The following is a 17,055-nucleotide window of genomic DNA, read 5'->3' as shown; positions in this document are numbered from 1 at the left end:
GAAGGCATGTCTGTTCTCATTAGTTGGCCCTGCCTGCTGAAATCCTGCCTTTTCCATGAGAAGAGAAATCAGGTATTCAAGCGATTTCAATATTACAGAACTGCAGAGCTGTATTTTTTCTTTAGGAATAACGACCTTCACCTCTTAAGCTGGCTTGTCTTCCGCAGGCAAAGTGAGGAAAATACAAAATAGCACTGAGTTATCGCCGTGAAACACTCTGCTGATAAAACAGCACTAATCCAGCACCAAATCCTGGTAACAGCCCAGCTGACTCATACAAACCACTACCTTACCCTCACTAAAGGGCTTTATGTGTCAGTGCAGCCAAATCCTGGAGAATACCTACTGCTGCAGCCAATTCTACAGTTAAGCACAGCCCTGCAATGGTCACAGAAATTATGGCCTTCCAAAATATGAGGGGTGTGAAGTTAATAAAGCCACGCATGCCACACCCTGCGGGGCAATGCCACATTGTACCCCTGGCAAGGAGTACAAGGGGCAAACACATTCATCAGAAAACCAGTGAAGGGGCTGTGAGCCTGGATGTGCTTTCTTCCCTGAGAACCTCTCTCTCTATCAGCCAGCATCTTCTCCTTAAATTGCTGTCAAGTGTTGTGTACAGATCTTTAGCAGTCATACCTGACCTGTCCTGTAGTTTTTGTCCTAATGTCACCAAGTGCTCTCCTCTTCCACACTCCACGTTCACATGTTGCTGGCTGTCACTCTCAGGCCACACAAGATACCCTTATAAAGAGAACACAAACACAGCTAAAATGCAGACGGGGTGGAAGTAAAGGGCTCTGAAGAAAAGTAGAACAAGGATAAAGGCCAAACTGTAGCCTCAGCCAACAGGGTCTTACAAAAGGTCTCCTTTGCTTCCATTTTCCCTGTGCTGCAGGCAGCCTTGTAAAGCAAACAGACCTTACAAACAAAGCACTGCTGCCTCACAGGATGCCCAAGCCTTTCTGGAAAAAGTTGGTTAAGTCAGTGAGTAAACAGTTTCGTTCGGCTTGCAATGCAAGTGACTTGGAGTAGAGCGAAAGCAAAGCTGCTTTTACCTTCCTTCTTTGCAGTTGCAAAGGACAGGACCCTGGTACTGCATGGTTTAATATATTCCATGTGCGTGGGAGTGCTCGTGGATTTGGGGAGGGGGGGAAGGGTGAAAAGTCAAAATAAAATGTTTAAATGTAATTCCTTTGATGGTGCAGCTGTGAGAGGGCAACTATCTGAGGCTGTTTTGCTATGAGGCTGCATGGCTATGTTGGCCTCTATTAAGTATGCACTGGAAGCGGAGCAGAAATCACGTCTCTGCAGCCAGCCTCTGCTGAAGTCATCTCCCATCCCACAGTGGACCTCTGTTCTACATTCACATTCAACACCAACTGACGCTTCATTTCCTCCATCCTTGTGCCCTCATCTACATCTCACTTCTGTCCCAAGCACTGCTCACATACAGCAGGTATTTCCTAAACACAAGTGAGCGTGAGCCCAGTCTGCTATGGGAGGAAAGCACACAACAGCCCCCAGCTGAGTGTCGGGGCGTTATCCTTTCCCAGTCCCTTCACATACCTGTACAACCCTTTACGTTTTGCACGATGGCTGCTCCACTTAATCCCAGACCCCACAGGCTGCAAGGAGAGCCAGAGGAGGGCTGCTCCAACTAAAGGCAATCCAGCAGCAGAGCTTGGAGTCGCACAGTGGGACGATGCAGCCACACCGCTTCGGGTCCAGGCGATGCTGTGTGCAGTGCTGTGCCCAGATCCCTCTCCTGGCTCCCACACTGCACACACCTCTGTGTGGGGCAGTGCTTCCCTCGCTGCCCTGGCTCACCTGTCAAACAGGAATGATAGCAGTAAGTGACTTCAAGGGGCGTTTGCAGAACAAACACACTGCAGGACAGTTCCCTTTCATTCTCTTTCATTCTCTTCCTGCAAACATGCAACCCTTTGCTCCAGCAAGGGCTCGATCCCCTCTTGCTGACACTAGGAGTGCTGCAGGGCCAGGCTAGTGTTATCAGACCGCAGTTTCTCAGATAAACATGGCCATTTCCATACATTATTGCAGAGCAAAACATCAGCTCCTTGGTGGTGCTGGGGTGTCTTACTGCAACCAAAACTGGGAAGCGGGTAGCAGGGCAGGAGAGGTTCTGTGATCTTTCTGGTTTTACCCTCCGTATTCTATCACACACCTCAAGTTCATGAGCAGAAGTCGTTATTGTAAAACAAATACAAGAAATGGGCCTTTCCTGATAGGGCAAAACCATTCAGAAACATGGCAATCAAACCTAGATACAGAGCAGAAGTGTCTCCTCAGGCCGTGGTGTGATGTGCCTGATGTGGTGACAGAGGAAAATGTAAACCACCTCCCGCCCAAGCCGTTCTCATCTCCCTAGCCCAGCACCTGGCTCCCTGGCTAACTTCCCCAGTATCTCTGCATCCCTGACATTGGCATCGTTACCATCAGGTCTGCAAAACCAAGCGACTCCTGTCACACTCTGTGCTGCATCCAGGAAGGGGGAGGTGTGGGGAGGGAAAGTGTTACCTAGGAGCTCCAGGATTTTCTCCCATAGACTCGGTTCATTTTCTCTGAAGCTTCTGTGTTTTCTTTTTTCCCCTTTCGTCCCACTTCTCTCAATGGTCTGGTGCCCTCAGAGAGTCCAGGAGCAGACACCAGCTGGCCCCAGCAAAGGCCACATCCCCCACTGCCTGCGTTGTTCTCTCCAGCTCAGCTATATGGATCCCTTAATTGCATGCATGTCTTTCAGGCTATTCTCCATGCATGAGCTGTCAGCAAAACCTCGCTGGAAATGCTGGAATTTCACATTTTTCATGGAGATTTTCCATATCGAATGGGCAGTTCTACGTTTTTCATGAAATTCCTAATGACTACAAGAAAAAAAGATAATGATACAGCCATGGTGTGAGGAAGGGCTCACTCAGCTTGCCTTCAGGCCCCATCTGAGTGCTGAACGCATGTGTGTGAATTTACTTAGCATATCATTTCAGGGATGGGGATATTTTGTTCTGTTGACAGGGGAGAGGCGTGCATTCAGCCCTTCATTCATAACCTCGTGGTGCTGCGTGCTGGGGAAGGGATCTTTCGCATCACTTTTAAAACAGAAGGAGTGCAAAGCCCTGTCAACTGACAGCATCCATCCAAGCTGTCATTGCCAATCACTTGAATGGACTGCAGCAGAGAGTATTTTCCACAATGAGATACCGATGGGGGTGACCATTAGGTCAGGAATCTTATTTTCTCAGCTCACCAACCCCTGCAAATAAATTCTCACCAAAAGGAGAGAAAAGCCTCATTGATTTGACAAGCGATCACGCACTGCAGTTGTCATTTTCCCAGCAGTTGCTGGCATATTTTTGCCTGGTGTGCAAGATATGAATTTCCTGACTTAACCTATCAGGCTCTTAAAGGGATCGCCCCTTTTTCATCTTCATCCCTGAGAACTCTCAGCAGAAAGTCTGAAAGCAAAAGAGTGATCTCAGCTTGCGTTTGCAGTTAGTTGGTTTACAACAGTCAGGCACAACCTCTGCGTTGCTGCTCAGAGCTCTACCAGCAAGAATGTGTTTTTTTCCCCTTTCAGGACCCGCTTTACTGTGCATCTTTACCAAATCCATTTGTTTCTCCTTTTGAATGCAACAAAACCAAAGCGAGAGAGGCAACAAAAGCAGAACTGCATTCTTTGAGGGAAGTCACCACACTGGCAGCTCTCTGTGCTCTTAGCAGTGCACAGTGAGTTTTAATAACATTTTAGAAACAAATTTCAAAGCACTGCATTGATGTGAAATACAAATATATCTTTGTGCTTAATTTCAGCAAGGGGCCCAAATTCCACTTATGGCTCTGGTGAGACAGATTGGTGCTGGGAGGAGGCACGGCGTACCTCACTCCATGCTGCCCAAATCCACTTCAGCTCTAAGAACTACAGTGGGAAATTCCACCTTAGAGAGAGGTGGCAGTCTGGGAGTTTTTGGATAGAACATCTTAGCATTATCCTTTTGAGGCCCTGGGATGTGTCCAGGGAAGGGCAAGGTCTCACACCACAGGAAGTCTGTCCCTGCCCAGTTCTACACACTGTCTGAAAAGCTGGCTGAAGTGCTCAGCACCTGCATCACTACAACTGCTGTACCAACCCAGATTAAGATTTGCAAACCCTGTAATTTCATCCCTGCTCCCAGCCACCCCTTCTTTAGTTCCCCATAGGCTGTGCTCAGTCTACAGAACCACAGAACTGTAGGGGTTGGAAGGTACCTCTAGAGATCGTCGAGTCCAACCCCCCTACCAGCAGCTCCCAGCCCAGGTTGCACAGGTAGGAGTCCACACAGGTCCTGAACGTCTCCAGAGAAGGAGACCCCACCACCTCTCTGTGTCAGAGGAAAATTGAAGTTAGTTATTCTTGTAAATGGGTACCAAATCTACCAAAGTGTCAAATGGTTACCATCATCAGACCATTGCTCAGCAGTCAGTACCATAGATTTTCTTGCCAGCCTTTTCTTTCAAGTGTACTGAGCTAGAAAATTCTGTTTGCACGCTGAGAATTCAATCTGCTTCCAGGTTCACTCTGGGGCTATTTTCTGTCTTTCTTTCCTCTATGCACTCTATGTGATAACCTTAGCAATGTATTCCTCTCAGTTGCTGCTAATTCCTTCCTTTGATTTCACACACAGCTCTCCTGCTACAGGGTATCACTTTTAGTTCACGTGGCAATGAGCACTAAGGATTCAGTCAGTGTGAGACAAACGTGGCTCTAAACAAATATGTCGAAGAAAATGGGTTCAGCGCTTAGGAAGGTCCCGAAAACAATTAACTGTGGACAAAATCCCTTCAGGAAGAAAAAAAAGCCTTTATAAAACAATTTAAATAAGCATTTTCAGATACCTCCACTGTGTAGCACTAGGGATTTTAAATACAAGCAGGCTAGTAGTATCTGTCAGGGGATCTTCCCCCACAGTCCATTTTCTGTCTGGCTGCTGTTAAGTTACTATTATCCTCCATTCCCTCTAATAATGGGCTTAAGATCAAGTGAAACTGGAAATGGAAAGAACAGTGAAAGATGACAGACTCGAAGGGATTTTACTGGAACTATGGGTTGCTCCTAAGGTCAGAATCAGTAAGTATAATTAGATTCCTGGCATTTACAACAAATGTAAAGTAACTCTAAGATTTCTTTTGTGTGCGTGTAATTAAACATGCACTTTTACTGCCCTCTGCAGTACCACAAAGTTACTTTGATTCTAGCACATGAAAGCTGAAAGAACAGACACAAATCTTCATCTCTATATTGTGCCCATATTTCTGAAAACAAAGCATTTTTCAGAAGAAATGGAATAGCCCCTCTCCAATGGAGCACAAAAGAGAACGTTGTTATTACCAATAATTAGAGCTGTTTCAGTACCTCCCAGGAACTCTCTCAATAGAAACTTGAATAGAAAGCTCCCAGCACAGACAGCTGAGCACCACTTTAACCCATGAAGGAAGTTCCAGCACTCCAAGTTATTATGTCCAGCATCTGTATGAATCAGCCCTTTTTGGGGAAATTCTCCTATGGTTTAAACACAATCCAAGGGAGCTAAGTGGCAAGCTGTTAGAAGCAGCCAGCATTGGTAGTGAAACAGCAAGGACAGAAGTGACAGATGCTAGATCTTGATGCTTTGCATTTTTTCCTGTTTAGGTACTACCCCGATGCTGCAAGTTTAACTGTACTAAATTAATGGTGCCCTGCAATACAACTCTCTCCCCTTCTTTGAAACCAGGGCAGGTTTTGAGCCCTCCCAAAGGAACTTCAATCTCTTTGTGCCACACACGCAATATTTTGACGTAATTGCCCGTGTTTGTCAGGAAGCACTCAGAAAGGAATTGGCAAACAGCACGTGAACAAATCTTCACACACTTGGAGAAAACATACAGAAGAATGAGAACTTCCACTGAGTTCTAAGCAGAAAGCTGCTTTTAGCTTGGCTTCCTTAACGAGGCCTAAACCACTGCATTGCCAAGTTGTTTTCACAACATCTGTCCCACCTCTTCTAACTTTTGAACTAGCTTTCCATTTCCATCTGTATTCAACGACAGGGTGCACGCTTTCCTTTAAGGTGTATGTGACAACAGGAAAATAATGAAGGAAGGCCTCGTTAACACGCAAATGAAGGAAGAGCTGGGACACCTTAGCTCATGTGATCTGCTTGCCACCTGATCAGCACACATCAGCAGCTATCCAGTCAAAACAGATCTATCTGAAGCAGGCTGCGCTGCATCCAACGACGCACAAGTGAACAGAAGATGCTACTCCTCTCTAACGCTATCCCATTCAGCAGACATTTCCCTGAGCAAATTGCATTTTCAGCATTTAACCACCAGAGGGCTTCGTTCAATTGCCAAAAGGTCCCCATCAGCGCCTTTTAGGACACATCCCGAGTCAGAAAGCACCGGAGCTCTTTTAAACAGCACCCTGCAGTACTCAGTAATCATGAATCACACACACCTGCATCTAAGGTCAGCTTTTAAGGGAGCCAGAAGAAACCATCCATGCAAACCGCTGAGAAGTTATCTGTACACCCTCTGGTGTGCCAAGATGTTTGCCAAAGGCCGAGTGTTTTTTGTGCAGCTCACCATCGGGTGTTTGCTTAATAACTTCCTACTCCGTGTAGGTACCACACTCCTTCCTGACGTTCTGCCCAGTCCCCTTTTCGTATTACTTAAAGCCTTTCTCAGCCCACACATTTTCCTCTTTTACCTTTCTGATCGTCCCCCCCACCTCACTGCAGGGAGCAGATGGGCAGTTGTTAAGAAGCCAAATTGCTTCTCTTGACTCCAGTTCTGTTTCTTTCTGGTTCCCCACATCCGCTACACGATGAAGGTAACACTTGGTGACCCACGTTACCCAGGGTATCAGTCTGTACACTTTTATTAACTCCTCTGGACTTAATCATCAAGTTTTGCCACATTTATGGGCAGCTTATAGTGTGATGTTATGAGTAATATGAAGAAATGCCAACTCACGGAGCAGCCAGCTCCATCACAGCCCGTGCAGAAAGACAACAGCAGTTTGGGTATTACTGCTCACTACAAGTGCACAAGCAGCACAAGCAGCCAGTGCCTGCTGCTGACAGAGACAACATCCAAGTGCCAGCTACAGCCCTATGGTTTGCAGAGTTGGGTACTTCGAGATTATGAATACACAAAGATGAAACAGCATTGATTTCCAGCTACGCAATATCTGGCTCTTTCCAGGACTCCTGCCTCATCCCATGAAGCCTGACAGTGCTGTAACACCAACAACCAGAGATCAAACCAGGTAAAGTCCTCTGTAACGGAGTTGGAAGTGTTCACCTAGCTTTCCCAGCACAAGTTCTAAACAGCAGAGCTTGGCAGGCAGCGAATGGGCACCCACTAATCCCAACTGATTTGAAGATCACAAAAGGCTTACCCATCACAACTGAGCCACGGTGACCCACACATAGGTAGTTCCTAAGTCACCTTCAAAGTCAGAAGAAGGCACTAAAAACCATGTCACATCACACTGCTATTAAGCCTCACATATACAACCTCCAGTATTTTCTTTGTGCTGTGTCATCCAAGTTACCAATGGAAAAGAAGCTCAGGAGTCATAAATAAACGTGCATCTATTTATTTTCCAGCAACATCCCATACAAAAGCAGTAGAAACATCAACTGCATTCAGCAGAAAGTCTGTACAGTGTAATCATTTACAAGTTTTACATTTAAAAACAGCAAATTAAAAAGAATCAAATATTTTCCCCAGACATTTTGTTCTCGTGTCTGTATTAACAAGAAAGTCATTACTATTTACAAGTTTCAAATTCAGGGGATAGGTTTTTTTTTTAAAGTAGTATTACCACTACCTAGGTTTTTCCATGTTGACATCCAATGTTAAGTACCTTCTTTCCAACTGTCTCAAAAACATGTTTTTAAATGAAAAGAGCCTCTGCTCTGTTGTTGCTTTGTTTCTTTGTTTAAAAGCTAAGGCAGCTAAAACTTCAGTAATTGCAACAGACAAGCATACTCATACTGATCAGCAGTATGCTTCAGCTAACATCTGCATTACTTCCAGGCAGATCTTTGTAGTAGAGACAGATGGAAAAGCAAAACGACATGCATGCAGTGTCAGAAATTTCTCTACTCTGCTCTTGATCTGCAGGTGAAACACTGGAATTAAGGACAACGGGGGAAAAATGAATCAACTATTTATAATTACTTGAGGATAGCACTGCCTTCAGCTGTTATTTGTTTCATTAAAAAATTAAAGAAATCTGATATACATAAATTAAAAGTCAAAAAGAAGTCACACTGTTGAATTTTAACACAAGTTTGGTCCAGCCAATAGTTAGACCAACCACAGCTTAAATAACTTTGTTTTTAACTTTGCTGAAGACTTCTTACTACTGACAGGCAGAAAACACCCAGTTTAAGAATCAATTTAACCTCTCAAATTTAAAACAAACCTCCTCTAAAACTATTTGCAAGAGACCATTTAACTCACAGTATTGAAATCTTTAAGTGGCTCGCTCAAACACGCCTCCAAGTCAAATTCACCTTCTGCTTGATAGTCAATGTGTCTAACTTTGGTGGGAGTGCCAGAACAGGTATCCTGGAACAGAAAGGCAGTTAAATTGCAGTTACGTTCGGGTTTACTGATGCAATAATTCACACAACTTCTGCAGTTCACTTAGGCAGGCCACTCTAGAACTACAGAGTGAACAAATACTCTCTAAAAGCCATACAAAAACCTAAGGCTAGGCTCAAGACAGACAAGACTTAAATGAAAGCTTCTGCCTATTCAAGCACTTCCTATGATTTCTTGCATTAGTTTTAAGGATCAGCGCATGCATATACGGAGATTATACAGATTTATATTCACTGAGAGAGAGAACATTAAGAAAACAGTAAGAAAAAATGAGTAAGTCTTTAGAAAAGGCATCTGCACAGCTGTGTTAAGTGCTTTCTGGTATTAAAAAAAAGCCTTCAAAAAGCCCACTAGTGCCAAGAAGACACTGCCTATTACATCCTGCAGTGTGTGGTGACAGGATGAGGGGAAAGGGCCACAAACTGAAGTATAGGAAGTTCTGCTGGCAGAGCACTGGCACAGCTGCACAGAGAGGTGGTGGGGTCTCCTTCTCTGGAGACATTCCAGACCCACCTGGACGCCTACCTGTGCAACCTGGGCTGGGAGCTGCTTTGGCAGGGGGTTGGACTGGATGATCTCTAGAGGCCCCTTCCAACCCCTACAGTTCTGTGATCCTGTTTTAACATTAGTTACAGCAGTCTCTGCATCATAATTTATAAGTGACATGCTTTAATAGATATCTAATGTTCCATAGCCTGCAATAGAAAATGTCTCTGCCACTTCATTTCTAACACTCTAGACTCAGATATCAGTTAAAGCTGGGTAAGCATCTGGTTTTAAAAACTGCTCAGTCCCTAAACATGGCAGACTATGGAATCTCTCGTGCTCAGGCTAATCAGATTATAATTCCAAGGACTGGACAGATTATTAACACATATTCCTGCAGATGAGAAGTATTCTTACATAATTATCTTGACAGCTTGCTTGAGATTCTGTAGAATTGCTTCCTACGGATTCCGTCTCCATCTCACCAAGGTCAACAGGACTACTGTGAAACAATTAAAAAGCATACATCTTAGAACAAATTACATTTTATTTGATGTTTTTCAGCAGGAGCTTTTTTGAAGTGCATTTGTGAGTGTGATGTCATAAGAGCTACAGAATTTATAGGGACAGAACTGACAAGCTGCTGAGAAAAAACAGAACAGCAGGTTAACTTTTAGAGCCAAAATGGCCAAAGAATTAAAGCCTTGAGAGTGAATGATTAAAAGACAACTGACACACAAGCAATGCCTCAATACAGAAGACAATTCCTTGTTCTTTCCATAAGTTATTTTCCCCCTCCATTCAATTTTCAAAATAAGATTTATGCCTATGTACTATGCACAGAACTAAACCCCAACTAGCATTTCAACACCAACACATACAGCAGGCTTCAGAATGAAATACCAACTATATCCCTTCATGTTGATTACAAGAAAGCTAATGCAAGCCCATTGCTCCATATGGGAGTTCATAGTCGTCAGCACTGTTGGGAGGGCAGGGGAAGTAGTCTGTCACCACAAAAATTGTTCCTGAAGAATTAGTGACATTGATGTCCTTTCATTCTATAGTCCCACAGCTTTATTTTCGATATTCCCTGATCTGTTTAACTGTTTTTTTCCTCTACAGAAAACTATTTGCATTATTCTACCCCCTCTTAGAGCAAAACAGTAATTTCAATGGTGAATTGTCTGTAGTAACACTTATTTTAACAGTACTAGAGATAATTTCACAAGTATTTTTTTACTCAAGAAACACAAATATATACCACTGTAGTTGAACTAGCAAGTAAGAAGATTGGTAAGGCATGTTCTAGCATAACATACTGGTCTGAGCTAAATATCCATGAGTCCTGCTAGTCAATCAGAACTCTGCAGCACTGCTTCTAGTACAGATTAATCCAGACTGCTCTGCGAAAACTAGCCTACCTTACTGGTATGATTTTTCTCTTTAAAGAGCACTGTGGTATTGACTCAGATTTCACCCAGGGGAAACACGTTCTAGAAACAAAGGCTGCATGCCCCTGCAAAGACAGAGTCCATTTCCACCAAGCAGGTCCTGAAAGCTATTACATATTCTGACTGAGAAGGTACCAAGTAGTTCTCAAGAGCACTAACTGTGGACAAATAACTAATGAAAATGTTCTGTCATTGCTGACTTGTCTTATAAAAGACTATGCTGCTTTATTTTTTAGAATCTTAAAAAATATATATATTTCTCTAGAATATTCCATACGTACATTTCTTGCAGATCACATCCTTCCTCAGTTGGTGGATCCCAGGAATGCAACGCAACTTTCCACAGCTTTATTTGTTGGTCCCATGACCTACGGCTGTACTTCTTAAATTTATTTGGAGTTCTGGGATGAACTCCTGGAATACGATGGCACCTACTCACATAGCAGACATGAGAAAAAAAAAGTTTAGTAATGCTAAACTTCATACAGCTGAAAAAGTTAAGACAGACTGCCTGCTAGTCAGGACGATTACAACCTTTCAACCTAGAAAATTCATTTCATAGACTACTGCACAAGGCTGGCATCCACATATGGTCACTTCAGATTTTCTGTCTTTGAGTAAAGCGGGAAAAAAGACAACCTCAGATCTGAAAACTTGATTGTGCAGTTTCTGCACATAACTTATATCCTGAACTTAAGAACAACCACAGTCCAGTTTGCCTTTTACTTTACCAATGAGAAAACTAACTGCAAAAAAAAGTAGTTTCATTTCTTCTAGCACAATCAAAAGAGCTTACATTTTCATTTCTTCATCATAAGAAAGTTTGAAAGGGAATTGCTTGTGTACAGAGTAGTTGCAAAATAAATAAAAACTCCAAGGCCCATTGGATAGCTTGTTTCATTTATCAGATTTGAAAAAAAAGTTAGCTTAATGCCTTTTAGTATGTGTTTCACATAACAAGTTTAGTATATTCATAGCATAGAAAGATCAAATTGTTACCTACATTCCAACATCTAGTTTTCCAGAAACTCCTTACCTAGGAACTTCTTTAATGTATCTGTCATATGCAATTGTGTTTTTTCCGTAGTTTATCTGCTTTTGTCTTCTCATCAAAACCACCTCATCCGTCTCAAGTTCTACTGTTACAGTGGACTCCTTTGAATCAGAACTGTAAGAACAGAGCGTTATAAACTTGGGAGAGCTAGCAAACAAGTGATCCTCAAAAAACAAACTCATACGTGGAAGATTCCAAAGAAACGTGTTAAACATTTTCAAATGGATGTTTGATTAAAATGTCAGGGGAGACCTAAGATTTACTACTTCAACTCGAGGGTTTTCAAATGCAATGCTGCATTTGTGAGGATATGGTGAGGATTTTCTTTAGCTAAGCTAGAAACCTACCTTCCTGAAGAGGACTTCCTTTCTCTTGAGAACTCATTTACCAGGAGTTTTCTTCTGTATCTGCAAGAGTTCAAGTCTATATTAAGAATATACACCAAGAGAACATATGAGGCTGCACTGTCACAACTCAGTTAGTTTTACCTCTCATGTTAGGCAGTAGCCTTGAAGAAATCCACCTATACACTGTAAATACTTCCCACTATGGGGAAAATGCTTCAGGGCTTTTCCCTAAAAACTACAGAAAGCAGCACATCCAAGGATGTTCTCTTCCTAAACCCAATGTCTAAGAATCTTTTTATAGTAAAGGTATTCAAAAACAGTAAACAGTGAAAAGGACATTGAAAGGAATTCAGTATGAAGACATTCCTTCCAAAAAGGAGAGATTTCGTGACATGCATGCCCCCAGTGCACTATGTTATTCCTGCTGGCCTGAAAAGCAGAACTCTGGCTCTGAGGCTAAGATTGAACTACAGTCTTAGTAGGCCAAGACTAAACTACAATTCAAGTCCAACTGAACTACAACAGCAAAGTTAGAAATACAATTCAAGACAGATTCTAAAAGAAAACTCCCATTTTCCCTCCTTTCCCTGCTTCATTTAAACACCCACAGGTACCTTGCCATTTCTTTGTTAACACTGGTTCTCATTTCATCTTCTTCCACTGCAGTTGCCCAGTCTAAACACCGGGAAAGGGGGCCAGGGCCTTCTGGTGTTGTAAAACTGAAAGGGAAAAGAAAAAAAAATTGTTCTTCCATTGCATTTTATTAGCCCTTCCCCACACCTCCCCTGTTTGCAGCTTGAGAGCTGGCTAATGTTTTCATGTATAGTACTCACAATGGTTGTGAAGATCCTGTACGACTCTATTGACATTTCAGCAGTGTAAAACTAAGCAATTGATGATTCCACTTTGAAGGTGTTTGATGTGGGGGTCAGACCCAATGATCTCTATAGACCCCTTCCAACGCCTACAATTCTGAGATTTTTTATTTACTACTATTCTGTTGTTGGTTTTCTTTTTCAGTAAAAGTTGTTGCAGATATCTGTGGAAATGTGTCACAGTCGCAGATAACATGAACTACACTTCAAGAACTTCGTTGGTTTCCTTCAGAGAACAGTGCGGGAAATATCGTCTTTACTCATCTATTCACGTAATTTCTCCCTACTAAAGGAGTTTACCAATATTAATTATTTCCTATTGACAGACTTGTTAGGTATAAGAAAAAAAAATTAAAACATATATTGCTCACCTAATCTAAAAACAAACAAAAAAACCCACTTAATTTCTAGCTGGCAAACAGATTTGTAAATAGTATGTAGTAACTTCACTGTGGCCTGTTAACACGATGAGAAGATTCAAGACAACTGTCAGGGAATAAGCTCATAACCTTTCCCAGATATCAACTGCTGCCTACATTCAGACTGTGAATCACATTTTCCAGAGCAGTTTCTGTCCTGCTGGTTGATCATCCTAAAATACAAACTCAGAGCTGTGCCCTACAGACCAGAGATGTTTCATTAGATCTGGAAAAGTTCTGGAAAGTTACCAAAGCTCTGCCCAGAGAATTCCCTTGGAATCACAGAATTAGACCCATCTGCACTAAACCCAGCTCCAAATTCCTCCCTGTTCTGAAATGAGCTTGCAGTATTTTGATGATTTTGTTCAATTCGGACTCAGTGTCCCTGTTAGGTATAACCCAGTTAGGAAATCAGGAAAAAAAATGAAAAAGAAGCTGTATCAAATAGCGCAAGTCTATTTACACGTATCTCTGCAATGTAAATCGCTGTCTGATATGTGAATTGGTTTCTCAGTCAAAAAGCAATCTACTTACTGCTCTCCCACGGAAGAGAACCACGAGGTGCTCCTGCTTGACCTGGATCTCTGTCAGATCCACAGTCCAACCACCTCAGCCACGCCTGCGCCCCTCAGTGCCACATCTCCACACTTTCTCAACGCCTCCAGGGACGGTGACTCCATTCACCAGCACCCAGGGCAGCCCGTGCCACTGCTCTAAGAACATAACACCCCCCCAACATCCAACCCGAACCCCCCTGGCGCTACGTGAGGCCGTTCCCTCTCGCCCCATCGCTGTTAGCTGGGAGCAGAGGCCGAGCCCTACCTCGCCACGACCTCCTCTCAGGAGCGATCATACCCACCCCGAACCCCCTGAGGTCCGCCCGTCCTGGTCGCACCCCGTCTCACCTGTCGGCCCTGCTGTCCCCGAGCACCGCCACTCCGCCATCGCTCTGCTTCCTCCTCTTCCCGTCCGCTCCGCGTTTCCTTCCCTGGGACCACCGCGGGTGCGGCTGGGGGCTGCGGACAGAGACGCGGCTCCTCAGGGACCCGTGCGCACAACATGGCGGCCCCTCACTGAGGGGAGAAGCAGCACCCCGAGCCCACCCTGCTCGCCCGCCCTACCTGCTTCTGGCCGCGCCATGCGGGCTCCTCTGGCGGAAGGACATAGCGCGGGGCCCTCGGGGTGAAAAGACGGACGGGACCAAGCCGAGCGGAGCTGCCGACTGATCACCCGGCTCTTCGCATCTCCCGCCAGCCCGCCCGGCCCCGCCCCGCCCCGCCGTTTTGGCGCGCACTCTCACTCCACCGCCCACAATGGCAGCCCCGGATACGCGGAGTACGGCGTTAGTTCTGGCCCAGGGCCTGATTCCCCCAGAGCTGGGAAGTTCTTAAACATCACTAAGTAGCCACAAGAACGAGGTGGTCACGCAGATCAGCTCGCCGCAGACACCTTGGACCTTAAACATCATCCAATTCCAACCCCGCGTCTCAGTCGTCCCATTCCTCAAGTTGCAAATTATAACGGGAGAAAGTCACAAGCGCTATTTTAGCTCTCTTTCTTTTATAAGACAATATACGCACACACTCACACAGGATCCCAGCAAAACAAAGCTTCAGAAATGAAAGCACTCACGGCCAGCCTGCTTTCCAGAGATGCCAATCTTGGCAGTAGCTTTTAGCAATTAAACAGTTTGAAATCTCAGGAGGTAGCTAGCTCGCTTTGATTTCTTACATTATTTTGTTTGACTTCTTGAACGTTTGTGAACGCAAACTCATCTTTTCCACTCTTAGAGTTTATCTGTTTTTTCTTTGAATACACCTCAAAGACTTCTGGTAAGAGAATGTATTTTCAAGAGTCTTTATCTGTTTAATTATTCTGTTCAGGTGGAGTACTCCTGGCGGAAATCAGAAATACTCAAGGAAGATGTAAAGTGAAAACACACGTCTCCCTTACATCACCTCATTGTTTTTTCCCCTCAAAATTTGCACAGGGTTGCACTTCTGTTCTCTGCAAGATCTCTGTTGTGGAATGTCTCCAAAATGCTTTCATCTGTATGGTTACAGGCTGGCTTCATGCTCAGCAGAACACGGAGATCTGAAAGCAATACAATTGATCTATCTTGGACATTCCTTTCCCTTTGCCTAACCTTGAGCCTCACTCTATCTCGTGTGTGGTATTTCTAAAAAGTATCTGTGCTTGCATTGGAATGTTTCTGCTGTGCTAGCACTCTCCTTTCCCACACACTACTACAGATAACAGAACTGTATTCCTGGACGAAGGACATGCTTGAAGTCCAGCAGAGGTTCAAAACACACAGAAGTCAAACCCATATTCCCCAGCCTTGCTCTGAGTGAATGGCACATTTACCTGAATTCATCCAGGCTGCCCAGCTGCAGCCAAGAAGGCCTACAGCAGTTAGTGCAGCACTACAGGCACGTTAAATTCAGCTTACCAAACAGAACTCTGCTTTAGCACAGCTTTCTGATTACAGCTGCCTTGCATCATTTCTATCCTTGACAGAAATCTGTCACAAAAGTGCTTTCTCCGCCCAGTAGGAATTTTAAGGGACGGAGGTATCCTCATCACTGTACCTCAAAGCAACAGTTAAAAAATAAAAACAAAACTAAAGCACACAACCCATGGCATTTCAGAACAATAGCAAAGAACTGCTTTACAGGCACAAATAATGCATCTTCAAACAGACCCTTTCAGTGGATGCATGCCACTTTTTGGAAGAAATATGAAGTATTGAACCTTGACATTTATTTTGGCATACAAATTGGATTTAATTAAAACCGGTAACATTAATGGAAAGCTATCAAATAAACTGGGAGTGGAATGCCAAATCCAGTCCTTGTTTACCTGAATTGTAAACTCTGAAGTCAAATATCCCTGTATAAATAAACAACAAATGGACTGTTTGTGATTTAACTGCTCTGTTTAGATGGATAAGATTATTGTTACCAATTAAGAAGCATTAAAACAGTTCTACATCCTGTAGCAGCACTGCATGAAGTGACATTAGTAGGCCTCAAACCTTACCTGCTCAGTATCCTTTCACTTGTCATGCTAGCATAGCTTGTCCAGATCCATGGAACCCAGATTAGGGAATACTTTGCCCAAAATACAACCATTACAGACAGATTTGTTATTCTACTTACAAGAATCTTCAGCTAAGAAATACAAGTTCTTTTAAGAGCTGACAAATTACAAATCCTATGCATCTGCAAACCTACTGCGGACCTCATCCATCCCAGACAAAAGTTTAAGGGCTGACAGCTGAACTAAAGCATTTCATGATAGCCTATTACTCCCAGCTGACAGTTCCATCCACTCCACAGGGACAATTTTCTTATAGCAGGGTAAGTCCTGGGGCCCCAGCTGCTCTCCTCCTTCCACCAGGCTACATGTAAGCTCACAACAAGAAGTCAGAACAAACTGAGGCATTGGACACAACCTATATTGTACTTTAAACTCCTTCTGAAAAGTATTTCCTCCCCCTATCAGCAGAGCTAACCACCACCCCCCCAGAAAACATAGCCTGAAGCAACTCGCATATTCCTTTTATAATGAAGCACTAACAACATAGCACTGAAAACAGACTAAGAGGCATTTTTAAATGTTAAATACTTTAATTCCTCTTCATAAAGACAATATGCCAAAAACATAAATCATTCTCATATTTACAATCATCATAAAACACACAGAAGCATGCACGCTGGAACACCACTGCTCTTAAACAGCACTTCAGAGGTGCTGTTCAGGTTT

The 17,055-nt window shown here is 43.6% G+C and overlaps 1 protein-coding gene across 1 annotated transcript; it reads right to left on the bottom strand.

Moving 5' to 3' along the window:
- Window positions 1-8,405: 8,405 nt before the first annotated feature.
- LOC136048517 (histone RNA hairpin-binding protein-like) lies at window positions 8,406-14,546 on the bottom strand. The gene is made up of 8 exons (XM_065736168.1): window positions 14,409-14,546; window positions 14,193-14,303; window positions 12,608-12,712; window positions 11,994-12,053; window positions 11,629-11,760; window positions 10,874-11,023; window positions 9,556-9,640; window positions 8,406-8,616 (listed from the first exon to the last, which is right to left on the bottom strand). The coding sequence occupies exons 1-8, from the start codon at window positions 14,450-14,452 to the stop codon at window positions 8,500-8,502; spliced, it is 804 nt and encodes a 267-aa protein (XP_065592240.1). The 5' UTR covers window positions 14,453-14,546; the 3' UTR covers window positions 8,406-8,499.
- Between the last annotated feature and the right edge of the window lie 2,509 nt (window positions 14,547-17,055).

This window comes from Cyrtonyx montezumae, unplaced genomic scaffold (assembly GCF_038088225.1).
Source record: "Cyrtonyx montezumae isolate F1298 unplaced genomic scaffold, pur_monq_1.0 scaffold_2, whole genome shotgun sequence".
Taxonomy (NCBI): Eukaryota; Metazoa; Chordata; class Aves; order Galliformes; family Odontophoridae; genus Cyrtonyx; species Cyrtonyx montezumae.
The sequence above is the reverse complement of the archived record's forward strand: the minus strand, read 5'-3'. Positions and strand labels throughout refer to the sequence as shown.